General features: G+C 41.9%; 1 protein-coding gene across 4 annotated transcripts in view; it reads left to right on the top strand.

The window, feature by feature from the left end:
• The window catches only part of ptk2bb (protein tyrosine kinase 2 beta, b), a 32,391-nt gene extending 14,231 nt beyond the window's left edge, over positions 1-18,160 (top strand). For all 4 annotated transcript variants that reach the window (XM_048206246.1, XM_048206243.1, XM_048206244.1 and 1 more), the window contains exons 17-31: positions 1,583-1,683; positions 2,262-2,377; positions 11,476-11,576; positions 11,782-11,871; positions 13,375-13,579; positions 13,697-13,805; positions 13,903-13,962; positions 14,201-14,323; positions 14,474-14,623; positions 14,726-14,761; positions 14,920-14,944; positions 15,133-15,179; positions 15,311-15,445; positions 16,494-16,574; positions 17,513-18,160. In XM_048206246.1, the coding sequence (XP_048062203.1) occupies positions 1,583-1,683; positions 2,262-2,377; positions 11,476-11,576; positions 11,782-11,871; positions 13,375-13,579; positions 13,697-13,805; positions 13,903-13,962; positions 14,201-14,323; positions 14,474-14,623; positions 14,726-14,761; positions 14,920-14,944; positions 15,133-15,179; positions 15,311-15,445; positions 16,494-16,574; positions 17,513-17,737 (1,604 nt within the window). In that variant the 3' untranslated portion in view covers positions 17,738-18,160. The remainder of the gene's footprint in view (positions 1-1,582; positions 1,684-2,261; positions 2,378-11,475; positions 11,577-11,781; positions 11,872-13,374; positions 13,580-13,696; positions 13,806-13,902; positions 13,963-14,200; positions 14,324-14,473; positions 14,624-14,725; positions 14,762-14,919; positions 14,945-15,132; positions 15,180-15,310; positions 15,446-16,493; positions 16,575-17,512) is intronic.
• Positions 18,161-18,664: the final 504 nt, after the last annotated feature.

Here is an 18,664-nt window from a genome sequence, read left to right as displayed (position 1 = left end):
ACCTTCTATACAGACATGTTTGGACTCTAGCAAAAATATACGGTAACACTTTACTTCAAGGGGTGTGCATAAGACTGACATGACACCTTCATAATCATGACATGACACGTGTCATGAATATGAAGGAGGTTTTATGCATGTTTCTGACAACTGTCATTAAGTGTCATTCGCTCAATTATGTCATTTTTAATGCAAAGATGACATTGTTTGAGATGTCTTTGTTACGACAACTTGACATAAACCAATACATCATAACCTGTCAGTGTCTTTGTCATGACAACTTGACATTACCAAAACATCATAACCTGTCATAAACATGACATAGCAGATTAATTATCAAACTTAAAAAACTACTTAGCTTTATGGGTTAACATTACATTACATTATTTTGGTAACACTTCAGTATAGGGAACACATATATAAACGATTAACTATGACTTTTCCCTCAATAAACTCATAATTTGCTGCTTCTTAATATAGTTAATTGTTAAGTTTAGGTATTGGGTAGGATTGAGAATCTAGAATAAGGTCATGCAGAATAAGGCATTAATATGTGCTTATTAATTACTAATAAATAGTCAATATTCTAGTAATATGCATGCTAATAGTAATAAGCAACTAGTTAAAAGACCCTAAAATAAAGTGTTACCATAATAATTCAACTTAATAATACAATTCAAAAAGATCTATTCGGGTTGAGCGATCCAGCACAGAAAAGCTGGTACCAGGGTATCAAATGGAAGACTCAGACACAGATAGTGCAGTTCAACCAAGATACAAAGTTTATTCGGCCAGAGAGCCAATTATATATTGCAAATATAGGAAGTGAAAATGGCAACTCAGCATTAATACAATCAGTAGGGGTTGTGCACAGCTCTAAGAAAAGCAACATGTTCTCTAAGCATGATGTAATGGCTAGACAGAGATACAGAAACACAAAAACGGGCGCAGGATGTTCTTAGAATCTTACAATTATTTTATAACAGTGTCATCTTTTTTAAGAAATTTGAAATGGTCTATTATCTGACCTTCTGTTGGAGGAAAAAAAACAACAACAAAAAAAAATTATTTGTCAGAGTATTGTCACTTAATGACATTTTAATGACAAGTTCAATTTGTACCACTGTAGCTGAGGTCAAGATACATATTCATGACACTATTATAATGGCCTCATGTCAGCCAGTGTCAAAACCAACCACATGACAGTTTAATGTAATGTTAACCCATAAAGCTAAATAATGTCAAGTTGTCATGACAAAGACACTGACAGGTTATGATGTATTGGTTTATGTCAAGTTGTCGTAACTCGGACATCTCAAACAATGTCATCTTTGCATTAAAAATGACATAATTGAGCGAATGACATTTAATGACAGTTGTCATAAACATGCATACAACCTCCTTCATATTCATGACATGTGTCACGTCATGATTATGAAGGTGTCATGTCAGTCTTATGCACACCCCTTCAAGTAAAGTGTTACCAAATACACAATAAAGGCATGATACAATGGTACTATGCTAAATGTTAAATAATAAGTAACTGTATTCTTTTTTGCATTATAACATCCCATCTGTCTAGTTATCATGAAGAAACTAGACCATCCACACATAGTGCGGCTGATCGGTGTCATTGAGGAAGACCCGGTATGGATCGTCATGGAGCTGTGTCAGCACGGAGAGGTAAGTAACAGCTCTGTTCATGGATGTTATCACTCTTATTTTTATTATATGTCAAAACACATCTTTTGGAAAATTGCAGGGCTATAATGTTGTCACTTTGAGGGATTATTTTGGCAAGGGTAGTAATACATTATGTGAGATAGAGCGGTTTACGTAACTTTTAAATTAAATCAATAAAATTCCCTTTCAATCCATAGTGTAATTTCATTTGCCGAACGGCTGTGATTGATGTAGCAAACTCAATTAAGTGAATGTCATAGATGTGGCTCTATTAATATTTACGGGCTCTGTAAAACCGTCATAAACTGTTTACAAACTCACAGGAAGTTCAGTATTGAATGAATCAACACCTCTGATTCTTGTCAGTCAAGTAGTGGTAAGCACAAACATGGGCGTAATTTAATACAGCAAGTCAATCCTTTAGAAACCATCATAGGGCCTGAAAAATGCATTTCAGGGCAGAAGAAAAACTGTATTCCTATATGATGTGTAATGCTTCACTTTAATAAAGTGGAAATCTTTGAAAGTGTCTTTATTTTTCCATGCTAATCCTACAAATTCTTATTTTGCTCTTACAGCTGGGGAAGTACTTGACAAAAAATCAGCAGAGTTTGACCAGCGTGACTCTGGTTCTCTTCAGCCTACAGATCTGCAAAGCGCTTGTTTATCTACAGGGAATAAGCATGGTCCACCGGTGCGACATTCATTTCAGTATTTTTAGTTTTCTATTACCCATCTGGTATACATATACATTCAAAAGTTTGATGTTGTTACAATTTTTTGATGTGTTTGAAAGAAATCTCCAGAAACACTTTATTTTACAGTGTCATTGTTACATATGTTACATGTAGTTACTCCTGTAATTACATGCAACTAACCCTAAACCAAACTAAACCCTAATCCTTACCCTATAGTAAGTAGATGTAATAACTTAATATTACTCAGAACGTAAATGTATAATTGCAGTCACACCTGGGTAGGTTACTTATGAATTGTAATCGGTTACCAGTTACAAATTACATGACAAAATTTGTAATCAGTAATATAATCTCTTAGATTACACATGTTTGGTAAAGTAATCTTACTACTTTTGGATTACATTTAGATTACTTTTGTGATAACCCTTATTTGATGTCACATATATTGTAGGATAACCTTGTACTATTTTGACAGATTCAAAGAAAAAATATATTCCAAAAAATATATTCTATTCACCAACAAGAGCCTCAACAGATTCATTTTAAAGTGCAATGTATGGATAGTTAATACTCCAAAATACTAACACTTACTTATGTACCTGTTAGTGTTTGCTGATAAAACAAAATCACATCTTATGATTTTAAAATATATTTACTTAAAATTAAGTAAGTTTAGAAAACAGCAATATTTATCTATATTTTATATTATATATATATATATATATATAATTATTATTATTATTATTATATTATTTCATATATAAATTAAATATATATTTCATCGATATTTCCCCCTCACCGCCAGAAAAGCTTGAAGAATCACAAATGTATATAAGCGGCAGGTTCATTACGAAAAAATATAAACGTTAAATGAAAAATTAGGAGAATCAATGAATTGTGAGCAACTTACTGCTATTGTGTAAAAATATGTAATCATGTAATCCATAAAAAAGTAACTGTAGTCCCAGCTCTGATTGCAGTGTAACAAAGACACTTTAAAATAAAGTGTAAACCAAATCTCCTATGTCCACCAAAGCTGTATTTATTTGATCAAAAATACAATAAAACAACAATATTTTGAAATATTATTACAATTGAAAATATCTGTTCCCATTCAGTCGGTCACGTTCGACGTACGTCGGACAGACCGACGAATAGGAATCTCGCTAGAGAGGCCAATCTACTTCGAGTGTAACTAAAACGAGCCAATGCACATTGGCATGCAATCATATGCATCAGCTGCTCGCCTCGCAGCGCGGGTATATAATGAGCAGCAGGTGCGTTGCATCTTCAGCTTTTCGCTTCGGAGCCGAACGGTGTTTGTTCCTGTTCTCTGCAAGCGAGTGTCTGCTAGAAGACGAGTCAAGCTTTTTGGTTGAACTTCTCTTTTTTTCCGAGTGCAGGCGAACAGCACAGCAGCGGGGTTGAAGTCCTCTCTTTTTCTGTTTTTGTTTCGTTTGCCGTTTTTGAGCAAATAGCTGTTTTGACAGCGTCGGAAGGCTGTTCTCACGGCCGGTACGGTGCGCTTTTGAGCGCTGAAAAGCCGTTTTTACGGCTGGTAAGAGTGAGCGCCTTCAAAGAGAGAGAGAGAGAGCACACGACAGGCTGCACACAATCCCTGTCTGTGTTGCGGCGGCCGTTCCCCTGCGTGCTTCAGCACTTTTAAAAGAGTAAAGTCCCTGAAAGAGCTTACACAAGTAGATTCGCGTCTTTTTAAAGATGACATCCTACTTGTGTTTCTGGATGCGGTCGTTCCTGTCCTCACTGACGGCCACGATCACTGTTTCACATGTCTGGGCGCGTGTTGAAATGATGTTCGTGGGTGTTTCATGTTTTCATATGAGAACATGATCACGTCGACACGCCGGTCGTGACTCTTCTTTCTCCGGGAAGCTTGAGTCCCCTCTGTTGTTGGCCAGCTGCCGCTTGTGTGTAAAAGCACAGCCGCGGGTCTGCCCGACACTCTGGGAAGACCGTGGAGATCAGCGAGAGCAAACCTCTCGCTCCTCTGCGTGTCGTGTGCCGTCGAGCTGCTGGGCTGCAGCGCGGGTTGTCACGGCAACCCAGCGCTCGCTCGGCGCTCTAGATGCGCGGTTCCCTTGCATAATCTCCATTGTAGCGCCCTCTCTGGTGCACCAGAAGAGGTCTACTTTGCTGATATGGCTTGGGTGACATGAGGTTGAGGGGTTCCTTCGGGGAACCAACCCCCTAGGGCCCCTCCCTCTCTAGCGCATTGCAAGCTGTGCAGTTTCTGGATTGGATTGCTGGTCCTACTCATAGGGGAACCTAGCATTTCATTCAGAGCTCCAGCTGAGGGACAGACGTCGATTGCAGCATCGGAGAGAGTGCTGTTATGCTCTGGAAATGAGGGTGATGCTGCCCACTGTAATGGTGTGTGCCTATGCTGACTCAGATTCGGAGTTTACAGCCATGCTTTCCTGGGTCTTCCAGATGTGCATGGAAAACTTGGCAGTATGGGGGTATGTTGGTGCCATAAATATGGAATGCCAAAAGTGCCAAAATCTGCATAAGTTTTTCCTCTCTCACTACCCTCTTGGTTGGGGTGGCTGTACACAGACCACACCCACCCTGCATGTGAGGCCAAGGCACTCTTTTTGCATGAGGGTAGTTCTGTGCTGGGGTTGAGCTGCGCTTGTTGACTAACCGTGATCAAAGTCACGGCGCAGGCCCTCAGCCAGACGATGTCCACCTCAGTGGTCCAGAAGTGCCCCCTGGCTTACCTTGTGAGGTGCGAGAGGTTGTCAAGCTAAATGCTTTCTCAATGCTCCCATCTTACGAGGTGGCCTTTTCGGTGACACTGTCGAGGACTGAGCCCAGCGGTTCTCCTCAGTTAGTAGCGGATCGGGGAGCTTCCCATGACAAACCATTGAGTTCCTCTTGGGCCGCCCCTCGGTCTGCTCGTCGCCAAGGGTGTCGTCCCCTGCAAGAAACTCTGGCCCAGCAGGCTCTGCTGTGTCCATTGCGGGGAGATGACGCCTCCCGTCTCTGCAGCTGTTTAGTGGTTGGTGAGAATCACCCCTGAGACGGGCGACCCAGAAATGGGTGGGGCTGCTCTTCGGGAGAGTTGACCCACCCCCACCCCCGGAGGAGGGCCGGGTGGTAAATCCTTTTATTGGGTTTGTTTCTGTTCCGCCGCTGGCCCAAGAGGCAGCGGTACCCAAAATTAAAAAAGAGCAGTTTCCTCCATTTCCAGGTCTGAAGAGGGTTCTGGAGAGCAGTGGGAGGAGAAAAACCTCACCACTCTCATCCCCCTCTTCTGTCGCCAGCGGACAGCAGCGAGCAGCGGGCAGCCAAAGCCTCGACTGCTCCCTCTGTCCATCCGTGGAACCAGGTAAGTGTTGCCTAGCACACTGTGACGCCGCTTCGGGCCGCCTCACAAAGAGAGCCCCCCGAGCCGCGTCCCTGTGTTCCACCTCGCTGCCCCGCTGCGGGTACGCCGGTGGTCTCTTTGGTCCCGCTTGGCTACGGTCTCTGCGAGCCCGGTTAGCGCTCCCCAGTCCGTCTCGCTGGCTCATTCGGACCATCAGGCTCGGCTATGCGATTCAGTTCGCCCGGCGTCCCCCCCAAGTTCAGGGACGTCCTCTTCACTACAGTGAAAGATGTCAGTTGCCCCTGTCTTGCGTGCGGAGATCGCAGTCCTACTGGCGGAAGGACGCGATGGAGCCGGTCCCTCCAGCCGATATGAGGTCAGGGTTCTACAGTCCCTACTTCATTGTACCCAAAAAGAGCAGTGGGTTATGACCGATCTTGGACCTGCGAGTTTTGAATCGGAGCCTGTACAAGCTACCGTTCAAAATGCTGACGCAGAAGCGCATTTTTGAGTGCATCCGTCCCCGAGATTGGTTTGCAGCGATCGACCTGAAGGACGCGTACTTTCATGTCTCGTTTCTTCCGCAACACAGGCCATTCCTGCGGTTTGCGTTCGAAGGTCGAGCATATCAGTACAGAGTCCTACCCTTCGGGCTGGCCCTGTCTCCCCGCGTCTTTACGAAAGTCGTAGGGGGAGCCCTTGTTCCCATGAGAGAACAGGGTGTTCGCATTCTCAACTACCTCGACTGGCTCATTCTAGCACAGTCCCGGGGTTAGTTGTGCGAACACAAGGATTTGGTGCTCAGACACCTCAGCCAGTTGGGTCTTCAGGTCAACTGGGAAAAGAGCAAACTCGCCCCTGTGCAGAGGATCTCTTTTCTCGGTCTCGAGCTAGGACTCGGTCGCACAGGACTAGCGCGTCTCACCGAGGAACGCGCGTCCAGTCGGTGTTGAACTGCCTGAGCTACGCTTCAAGCGGCAGGACAGCGGTCCCACTGAAAGATTTTCAGAGGCTCCTGGGGCATATGGCATCTGCAGCCGCGGTAACGCTGCTCGGATCTGCTTCATATGAGACCGCTTCAACACTGGCTTCCGCGGCCGAGGTCCCGAGATGGGCGTGGCAGTGCGGCACGCTCCGTGTGCCGCGATCACTCAGGAGCTGCCGTCGCAAGCCTTCAGTCCGGTGGTCGGACCCTTCGTTCCTGCGGGCCGGAGTGCCCCTAGAACAAGTGTCCAGGCATGCTGTGGTATTCCACAGATGCTCCTGCCACCGGGATGGGGTGCCACGTACAACGGGCATGCAGTGTCAGGTCTTTGGACGGGGCCTCAGCTGCATTGGCACATCCAATTGCCTCGAGTTGCTAGCAGGTTCGTCTTGCGCTGGCCCGCCTTCAAAGGGCTGCTTGTCGGGGCAAGCACGTTCTAGTCCGCTACGGACAACACTGCGGCAGTTGCGTACATCCAACCGTCAAGGTGGTCTACGCTTCCGTCGCATGTCGCAACTCGCCCGCCATCTCCTTGTTGTGGAGTCAGAAGCGTTCTGAGGTCGCCTTCGGGCCACTCGTGTCTCAGGTGTGCTCAACCATGTGCAGCCGACGAGCTGTCACGGCAGCATCTACTTGCCAGGAGAGTGGCGGCTCCACCCCCAGGCGGTCCAGCTGATCTTGGCAGCGTTTCGGCGAGGCTCCAGGTAGTCCTGTTTGCCTCCCCGGAAACCTGCCCTCTGCCAGTTGGTTTTATTCCCTGACCGAGCGGCACGCTCGGCACAGGATGCACCTGGCACACAGCTGGCCCCCGGGTCTGCGCAAACATGCGTTTCCCCCAGTGAGCCTTCTCGCACAGACTCATGTGCAAAGGTCAGGGAGGACGAGGGAGCAGGTTCTGTTAGTTGCGCTCCGTACTGGCCCACTCGGACCTGGTTCTCAGAACCTCATTCTCCTCGCGACAGCATCTCCCTGGCCGATTCCTCTGAGGAAGGACCTTCCCTGACTCAGAGACGGGGCACTCCTGTGGCACCCGCGTCCCGATCTGTGGAAACCTCCACGTGTGGTCCCTGGACGGGATGCGGAGGTTCTAGGTGACTTACCCGCCTGCGGTACTGTAGACACCATCACTTCCGCTAGAGCTTGCACTTCCACTAGGACGTGCTCTATGCGTTGAAGTGGAACCTGTTCGTCGAATGGTGCGCCTCTCGCCGAGAAGGACCCCCGATCATGCTTCGATCGGAGTCCGTGCTTTCCTTCCTGCAAGCAAGGGTTGGAGCGTAAGGCTGTCTCCCTCCACCCTCAAAGGTGTATGTTGCCGCCATATCTCCGCTTACCACGACCACAGGGTAGATGGCAAATCTGTTGGTCAGCACGACCTGGTCGTCAGGTTCCTTAGGGGAGCGAGGACGATTAAATCCTCCTCGCCCTTCCTCCGTACCCTCTTGGGACCTTTGACCCTGGTTCTCACAGCTCTCCAGGGGTGCATCCCTTTGAGCCTTTGCAATCAGTCAGACCTTAAAGATTCTGTCTCTTAAGACGGTTGCTTCTGGTTGCATTGGCCTTCCCTGAAGAGGGTAGGGGATCTGCAGTCATTTTCGGTCGACGAAACGTGCCTAGAATTCGGGCCCGGTGATTCTCACGTGGTATTCTGAGACCCCGGCCTGGATACGTGCCCAAGGTTCCTACCACTCCCTTCAGAGATCAGGTAGTGAACCTGCAAGCGCTGCCCTCGGAGGAGGCAGACCCAGCCCTAGCTTTGCTCTGTCCCGTCCGCGCTCTGCGACGTTTACGTAGGATAGAACGCGAAGCTTCAGGACCTTCAGACCAGCTCTTCATCTGTTACGGAGGCCAGCAGAAGGGGAAAGGCTGTCTCCAAGCAGAGGATGGCCCACTGGATAGTGGATGCCATCGCCCTTGGCGTATGAATCTCCAGGGCGTGCCCTTGCCCGCTCAGGGTTGCAGAGCTCACTCCACCAGAGGTGGTGGCCTCCTTCCTGGGCGCTGGCTCATGGCGCCTCGCTGACAGATATTTGTAGAGCTGCGGGCTGGGCGACACCTAACACGTTCGCTAGGTACTTTATAGCCTACGTGTAGAGCCAGTATCCTTCACGTGTACTCGCATCCACTAGGTCAGGTAGGCACGTGTTGTAGGCCCCGGCTCTAAGTGTCGGCTTGCAATGCGCATTCCCGCCACTGGCCGGATACGTGCATACTTCACTCCAGTTGAGTTCCCCGCTTGGCGAGACCCTGTCGAGTTCCTCCGCCTATCCCCCTTCGGCTCGGACATTGCGGAGTGTCTGGTGCCAGGCCTACATCCGTCGCTGACGCTGAGAACCGGGTTTAGGCTGGGGCCCATATGTCGTGACCCCTCTACGTGAGGAGTCCCATATGTGTAATTGTCCACGGTTTAAAACTCCCTACGGGCCGAGTCCGTGTCTTTCCCTTAGCAGAGCCAGCTCTGCTGTCACCTGTCAGATGAGTCTCCCCCTAACCAGGTGGAGCCATCCCAGGGACTCCATATGCGTACTGCCCCCCCGGGCCAGTCCATATGTGTATTCCCACGTAAACTCCTCCCCCATTGGGTAGGTAGTGGTCTTCCGCAGCGTTCCCTTTCCCACGAAAGGTTACGCTTCCCCAGTGTAGTCTAGTCTCACTTAGTGGGTAGTGGTTGGGAACAGCAGTATCGACTCTCTCGGTGTAAGCTCGCCCCCTCCTCACCGCCAGCCGGTGCTATGGGCGGCTGAGCTTGCGCTGGGCACTGGAAGGGGTTTCGTAACTGTGGCGCTTTAGTTGGGATCCCAATTCGTCGGTCACTACCGACGTACGTCGAACGTGACCGACTGAAAGGGAACGTCTCGGTTACGTATGTAACCCTCGTTCCCTGAAGGAGGGAACGGAGACGTACGTCCCGTCGCCACAGTTTCTGTACCCTCGCTGTATGCTGCGGACCTACCAGTTGTCTCCTCAGCGAAAAACAGAGATGCGAACGCATCCGCTTCCTCATTTATATACACCTGTCGCTGGGGCGGTGCGCATTATGCAAATATCGCACGCCAATTCCATTGGCTTGTTTTAGTTTACACTCGAAGATAGATAGGGCTCTCTAAGCGATATCCCAATTCGTCGGTCACTACTGACGTACGTCTCCGTTCCCTCCTTCAGGGAACGAGGGTTACATACGTAACCGAGACGTTTTCTATTACCCATCTGATATACATATACATTCAAAAGTTTGATGTTGTTACAATTTTTTGATGTGTTTGAAAGAAATCTCCAGAAACACTTTATTTTACAGTGTCATTGTTACATATGTTACATGTAGTTACTCCTGTAATTACATGCAACTAACCCTAAACCAAACTAAACCCTAATCCTTACCCTATAGTAAGTAGATGTAATAACTTAATATTACTCAGAACGTAAATGTATAATTGCAGTCACACCTGGGTAGGTTACTTATGAATTGTAATCGGTTACCAATTACAAATTACATGACAAAATTTGTAATCAGTAATATAATCTCTTAGATTACACATGTTTGGTAAAGTAATCTTACTACTTTTGGATTACATTTAGATTACTTTTGTGATAACCCTTATTTGATGTCGCATATATTGTAGGATAACCTTGTACTATTTTGACAGATTCAAAGAAAAAATATATTCCAAAAAATATATTCTATTCACCAACAAGAGCCTCAACAGATTCATTTTAAAGTGCAATGTATGGATAGTTAATACTCCAAAATACTAACACTTACTTATGTACCTGTTAGTGTTTGCTGATAGTAACACTGAATAAAACAAAATCACATCTTATGATTTTAAAATATATTTACTTAAAATTAAGTAAATTTAGAAAACAGCAGATATTTCCCCCTCACCGCCAGAAAAGCTTGAAGAATCACAAATGTATATAAGCGGCAGGTTCATTACGAAAAAATATAAACGTTAAATGAAAAATTAGGAGAATCAATGAATTGTGAGCAGCTTACTGCTATTGTGTAAAAATATGTAATCATGTAATCCATAAAAAAGTAACTGTAGTCCCAGCTCTGATTGCAGTGTAACAAAGACACCTTAAAATAAAGTGTAAACCAAATCTCCTATGTCCACCAAAGCTGTATTTATTTGATCAAAAATACAATAAAACAACAATATTTTGAAATATTATTACAATTGAAAATATCTGTTTTCAATTATAATATATTTTAAAATGTAATTTATTTCTGTGTATATGTATTATATTCTTTAAGTAGAAAGTTCAAAAGAACAGCATTTATTTGAAATAAATTTAAAAATCTTACTGACCTTAAACTTTTTAACTGTTAGTGCATGTACTGTAGTAATGTGTTTATATTTTTAATGCACAGCATTCTGGGAAATCACTCAAATTGTTTATATACATACAGTGAGCCAAAAAGTCCATACTTGGAAATAAACAATGTTTTTAAATAATGGAATATTATGATGTAAAATAAAAACTAAAAATCTCTTATATTAGTCACTAATCAAGTAAGTAGATTTGTGAAATTGTCCATACAACTCTTTGTACGGATGGTCAGATGTTCTTGATTCCATTGAAGCTCAAGATGCTCTTTAGATCATCTCAACAAATGCTGGAGAATGGGATCATCAGGTTTTACTCAAACTTGTTCATACAGCTTGAGTGCAGCTGTCTTTACAGCAAAAGAGACAAACCAAATACTAAGACATTGTGAAATCCATGCATTAATCTTAAATTTTCATTATTGTTGTTGTTTGTCATCTGGTTGACAGAGACATAGCTGTACGAAATGTGCTTGTTGCCACCCCTGATTCTGTGAAGCTGGGTGACTTCGGCCTTTCCAGATACATAGAGGATGAAGAATATTACAAAGGTTACCTCAGCTGTTTTACACACTCATAAAAGCTGTAATTTTTTAATCATTTCATGATTCATTGTTTCATTCCCTTTTGAAACTGCATCTAAACTCCTCTAATGCCACGTTACATAAAGCTTAAAAAATATTCTTAGTTGTGTTGATGTTTATTTTTTGTTTGGGAAGCGTAGCAATTTCTCATTACCTTGCATTATGTCTCCAGCATCTGTTACTCGTTTACCAATCAAATGGATGGCTCCTGAATCCATTAACTTCAGACGCTTTACTGCGGCCAGTGATGTGTGGATGTTTGGTGAGTGAATAGAAGAAAATCATCAGATTTAACACATGGCCAGTGTACCAACCAATAACACTGTTACAATAATTTAGTCAGACGCTTGTTTGGCTAATAAATAGTGCCAAAACTTTTTTTTATATATTTATACTTTAAGTCTGGTGTTTAGAAACAAGTAATATATAAAATCTTTATTAGTCATCGTAAAGTTCTTGGAAGGCACATAATTCATTTTTATGAATCCAATTTCCTGTTTTGGCATGCTTAACCACCTCCTGCTTGAAAACATTATTCAGTGCTCCAGGCCCACTATCAAACTTAATTTATACAAATTATTATACAATAACTGACTATCATTTCCTTCACAACAATTTGCTAGATCTTATTTCTTGGTATGATTACCAAATAATCGTTTTGATATAAAACTCAACTAATACTTTTTCTGTACTGTATTTATATTAGTCTTCAATTAACTGATATCTTCCTTTATATTGAGCTTGAGACGTCAACAGATTTTATTTCTGATGCCCCTCACTGACACATTGGGTAAATAACACATGACTAGAGAGACAGAGACTCCTCTGTTTCTGGGCCTCAGCTGCCATGTTCTGTGAATCATGATCTTTCACTCAGTCTTTCTGATGGATGGCTTCACATAAGAGTGCTGCCTTTCCAGATGCGCTATCTGCAGTACTGAGGCAAGGAAAAAGTGCTGCACAGATGATCCCAACACAGTTACTCAAGCTTTGGCCTTCACTTTTCAGAAAAGAGGAACTGAAATTTAACTGTCTTTAATGTTCTTTTGGATCAATTTAATGCACATTTGCTGAATATAAGTATTAAATTCTTTAAAAAAACACTTTACACTTTACAGTAAGGTCCCATTAATAACTAACATTAACAGTGAGCAGTTCATTTTTACAATATTTATTAATCTTTGTTAATATTAGATAATAAAAATACAACTGTTTGTTGTTAGTTCGTGTGAACCCAGGTCGATTAAATAATATTAACAGATACAACTTTTGACTTTAAAAATGTATTCGTAAATGTTGAAATTAACATTAACCAAGGTTAAAGGTAGGGTATTTTTTCATAAACACTTTTTGTTATTCTGGTTTAAATTCTCTTTACATCCTGATAACAATCAATGATAGAAGTGGTCTAAATATTTAAAAAAAAAAATACATACATTGTCTGTGAAAGTCTCAGGACCAAAAAATTGTCTGAATGGAATGTTACAATGTAAAATAAAGTCTTACCTAATACTTATACATTTTTAAAACACAGAGCATTCTGGGAAATCAATTGGATTGTTTATATGCATACAGTGGGCTAAAAAGTCTAAGACCATACGTGAAAATAAAAAAAGTTTTACGATTTGAATTTTTTTAAACAAAGGAACACAATGATGTAAAATGAAAAAAATGTTAAGTCACTGATAAAATAAGTAAATTTGAGAATGAGAAGAGTAAAATTTGATTCATGTTCATTTTATTCTCTCGTGTTGCTCCCATCCAGCTGTGTGCATGTGGGAGATTTTGAGCCGAGGTCAACAGCCGTTCCACTGGCTGGACAATCGTGATGTGATTAACCAGCTGGAACAGGGCAACAGACTGCCCAAACCTGAGCAGTGCCCTCCTGCCCTGTACTCACTCATGACCCGCTGCTGGAGCTACGACCCCCGCGAGAGACCCACCTTCACTGAACTAGCCTGCAACATCAGGTTTCTGCCCTATAATAATTACTGTTACTGATATGAGAACATTGCATTAACTGACATTTTATTAATCTTTTTCCATTGTGTTTATATTCATTGTAACTAACACACTCTTTTTAACAGCGATGTCCACCAAATGGAGAAGGAGGCGGAGGTGGAGAGAGAGAGAGACAAAGTCCGTAACACCCGGTTCCTGGAGCCCAAGTTTAACATTAGTGAACCTCCACCAAAGGTAGCTCTCAGCTTTCATTTGCTTTTTGTTTGCCCTTACACTCAGTTACAGCAGCACATTCCTCTTAACAGTCAGTGTATTTTGTTTACACCTCTAGCCTTCCAGAGTCAATACTGCCCGCTTCGGAAATACCCTTGGAGTCGGCCTACATCTTCAGGTAGTTTGTTCTTTTTGTTTAAATGTTCTATAGGAAAAGTATACTTTTAGGTTTAAAACACTAAGCACTGAATTGTTGTAAATATAGAATAATTGAATATTTAATCATATATTGCATATACCTATACTGTATATTGTATATAGGAGTATAATATTGTACATGATAAATGTAAAAAATTATAATTTATATATATTTAATTTTATATTAATTCAATCTGTTCTGCTCTTATTTTCACCAGCTTAATGAGGCTTTATGTGCCAGTTCCCCAGACCTGGCCAGCCCATGTGATTACCAGTCACCTGTAGACTCAACCAGCCTCCTGTCCGTTCCCAAGGCCTCACCCCGACGCCTCAGTCTTGGGGTAAAATTAGGCCATGATGTCTATTTTAAATGTTTTTTTTTGTTGTTGTTTTTGTTTTTTAAGAATTTTTTGATTTTAAAAAATTATAAAATAAAATAACTGCAGACTTTCATTAGAAGCTATATGTGTTTGTGTGTGTCTACGGGGTAGGAGGCTGAGTTCAGTTTTGGGCCATCCAGTAAGGAAGATGCCCAGCGGCTGTGGCAGGTGGAGAAGGATCGCATGCAGGATACTATGAAGATGCAGAAAGAGCAGATGGAGGAGGACACAAAATGGTTAAAGAAAGAGGAGAAGCTTCTGGTAAGGAGGAAAACCTTTTTACCCATCTCTTACGTACGGAAATATAGGTCTGTCTTTAATATTTGTTATAATACACATTGCATGCTCACTGCTCTTTCTCAGGACCCAATGGTTCATGAGGAGACAAATATTCCTGAGGTATGTTCTTTAATTTTTAAATCCATATTACATGTTTTATCAATTATATTTTCATTCCAGATTTCAGTTTATAGTACTATGTAAAAAAAACTTGAATGTAAAATTTTATTGTCAGATAACTTGACAACACCAATAATGATTTTTTTATTTATTAACAGGCACCTGAACCGCCACTTAGTTATGGTAAGTCCTCTGTTGATTCAAAGTGCATTCAAAGTGATAATTTTACTCAATTTCAAATCAAGATACGGCTGTCAATCTATTGCAAATTATATTGCATTTATTTATATTTGATGAGAAAATTGATGTAATTCTTGTGTCGTATTAACCTGTTACCTCCTATACTGACTGTTTCCTGTATCTACTTAAAGCTGAACTGCATCATCCTCCTTCAAAACCACCCAGAACTGCAATGCAGGTAAAGACTCATTTACACTTATGTACAGTATGCAGGTTGTATATGTTTAATGTGTAAATAATTGACCCCATTTTCCCAGTAACAATGATTGTAACCATAATTCATTTTTATGCCTGTTCTTTCTCTTTCAGCCTACTCCTACAGCAGAGCTGGACCGCTCAGAGGATAATGTGTACCAGTGTGTCATGGACGTCGTGAAAGTGGTGGTGCAGCTGAAAAATGACATTAACACACTGCCATCTACTGAATATATCTCTCCTGTCAAGGTGAGATTAGGCCTGGGCGGTATGAGGATATATCGTAGTGACAATATAAAGTGTCTGTCATAGAGATGTAGAGTACTACTTAAATCTATTGACACTTATTAGTGATAAAGAAACATGAATGAATGAGAAAATAAAAAGTGGGAAGTGTGATGTTAAAAAGAGTTATTAAGTGCAATAAGCTTTGAAAAAAAAAAAAAAACTAAACGCATTACTCACATTGACTGACAGCGTAATATACCTGGTGCTGTCTGTGTCATTATTGTTAATCAAAGTCAAGTCTTCCTCATGTATATAGTGCTTTTTACAATGCAGATTGTGTCAAAGCAGCTTTACAGTGATAACAGCAAAATAATTTTGGCTGCACAGCAGCTCTAGAAGAAAATGGTGAAACAACAAAAGACAGAGAGAAAATCACTCTTTTCTTGACTGAATGAATTTTGTATCTTATATATAATAAGAAACAGTTTATATTTAATTCATACAGTGAAGACTATACATTAAAAAATATTTATGCCTAAATTTAATATTTTTGTAATCGAACATATAACATATATCGGCATATAAAATTTCCATCCATTTGGATTACACTGTTTTAAGAGAAACTCATGAACCTTATTGTGATGCATATTTGTCAGTTATACATAAATGAAACGGGTAAGATTTAATGGCATAGACTATTAATAATAATCATATTTTCAAAATGCATTTATTCAAATCATCATAATGTTCTGATGATTTTAATATAATTTATTCAGTTAAAAAAGTATTCAGTTAAAAATGTATTCAAGTTAAAAAGTATGAACATGGTTAAAATATGGCTAGCTAAGGAACAAGCAATATTCATTTAGTTAAAATGTATGAGATTGAAACTATATCATAAACAGTGAAATAAAATTTCCCATTGTGAAATAAGATTTTGGTCATATCACCTAGTGACAACAAAAACAAAAAACAAAAAGCCTAGATTTAAAACTTATTACATTTTTGGTCTGAGGATTGTGCTATGTGGATTCACACACTTTTAATGTTTTTGCCTGTTCATTTGCAGACTGTCGGACTCTCATTAAGAAATCTGATCAACAGTGTGGATGATATACTACCAACTCTGCATGATTCCTGTAGAACAGAGGTATCAGACCTGATTTTATGAGACTATGGGCCCTGTCATACACCCAGCACAATGCGGCACCAGGCGCAACGCAAGTGTTTTTTGCTAGTTTCAGCCCAACGCAGTTATCATTTTCACGTCCTGCGATACGTTGTTTAAATGGCAAATGCATTTGCGTGGCGTGCTGGTCTGAAAACGAGGTGTGTTCAGGTGCATTGTTGGCGCATTACTATTTTGAGGCAACTGAAATAGAGTGCGGCATTGACCAACTGAAACCTGGTCTAAAGTAAATGGTGCAATATTTCGTTAGTAATATGCGCCTATATGCGGGTTCACCACGCGTGTACACTCACGCATCAGCGCACAAACATGCCAAATATTAAAAATAAAAAGGATTACAGTGTAAAAGATTATTATTGTGTGCATAAAGATAAAAATGCTTTGGTGGAATCCGGCTTGTCCTGTAGATGGTCTGCTTGCACGCTTTAACCTCATGCATGAGCAGATCCATTTGCTCGCTAGAGAAGCATTCAGTTTTTCCGCTTGCAAATTCCACCATGAATATAGCGAATCTGCCATGGCGCGAGTGCAGCAGGCTTTTAAAGGGAATGGGAGATGAGACTCTGATTGGTTTATTGCACATTACGCCCAAAACACACCCATTACTCATTAAGGGAATTAGAGACAACCCTTTTAGACCGCACGCCAACCATTTTTCCCGTCCTTAAACTAGCAAAATTGGATTCGGACATGCCCTAAGCGCACTTGCGCCATGCGCTTTAGACCATGTGCTTAGATCGTTAAAATAGGGCCCTAACAATATAAAGGTCCATACGGTTTTGCATTTTCATAGTGAAATGCTCCTTAAGTGTTGCTAAAAGTGAGTTTAATCTTCTCTAATACAGATTAGTCTTTAAGAGCACAAAGGTGAACTCAACATGTTTTGTCTCTGCTCTCAGATCGAAGGCACTCAGAAGTTGTTGAATAAGGATTTGGCTGAGCTCATCAGTAAGATGCGTCTGGCCCAGCAGAACGCCATCACCTCTCTGAAGGAAGAGTGCAAGAAACAGATGCTGACTGCGGCCCACAGTTTGGCCATGGATGCCAAGAACCTGTTAGATGCTGTAGACCAGGCACGGGTGCGCTCGAACCTGGCCAGACCCAAACCTGAGGACGCAGACTAGAGGAGCAGCTTGGGACATGCCGACTCACAGCTTGAGTACAGGACAGATTGAACCACCTTGTTTGTATTAACACAACACAAACAACAGTACGGGACATGAAACATCCAATAATTTTACTCCTGTCATATCATGTTAAGTTCTCCATGTAAACTTTTATGATTTAGAAATTTTAGTTTGTTTTTAGATTTTGTTTGGAGAAAACATCTTGTATAAATGTTAATAACAACTAGCTTGCTGATCCGTCTACATGACCCAACATTCCTCTGGACATATTGTCTTATTAATTACATTTTTATGTATTGTAGACCAAAACTATATAAGAGAATCACATATAAGCAAATATGCCTTTAATGTTTGCAAACAACATTAAAAGATGTTGTTACTGATATCTGTATTAAAGGAGATATATGTAGAATTCAAAAAGCCTTGTTATTAGCGACACCGGTGGCCGTTAAGTGAACTGCAGCCAGCAACTTATTGCATGCTTGTGCTTGTACTTGTGCACACATAATGTACAAAAGACTGAACTTGATTCGAGTTAAAGGTAGGGTAGGCAATTGCAGAGAGGCTAGCAATAGCAAGTTAGCTTTGAAAACATAAGATCCCACCCTCCTTTCAGAGCATCTCCAAAGCCAAGCCTCCTTGAAAACACATGAATGCACACAGCCATAGCAGAGTCTGTAAAGTGTCACTCTCATGGGTTAAATTACCTCCTGTCTCAAAGCACATAACATTACAACAATGATGATCGTAAACAGCTTACAGAGTTGTACCACCTGACTGCTGCAGATCAATTTCGCCGTTGATAGTGTTGACATAGAAACACATAAATCCAAGTCTGATCACTTGAACAGCTTCAGGTAGAACGTCACGGGTTGGCATCTCGTAATTACTGTTACAACGCAGCATAAACTCGTTGTTTTGTTT

Source organism: Megalobrama amblycephala, linkage group LG11 (assembly GCF_018812025.1).
Source record: "Megalobrama amblycephala isolate DHTTF-2021 linkage group LG11, ASM1881202v1, whole genome shotgun sequence".
In the NCBI taxonomy this organism is placed as follows: Eukaryota; Metazoa; Chordata; class Actinopteri; order Cypriniformes; family Xenocyprididae; genus Megalobrama; species Megalobrama amblycephala.
The sequence above is the reverse complement of the archived record's forward strand: the minus strand, read 5'-3'. Positions and strand labels throughout refer to the sequence as shown.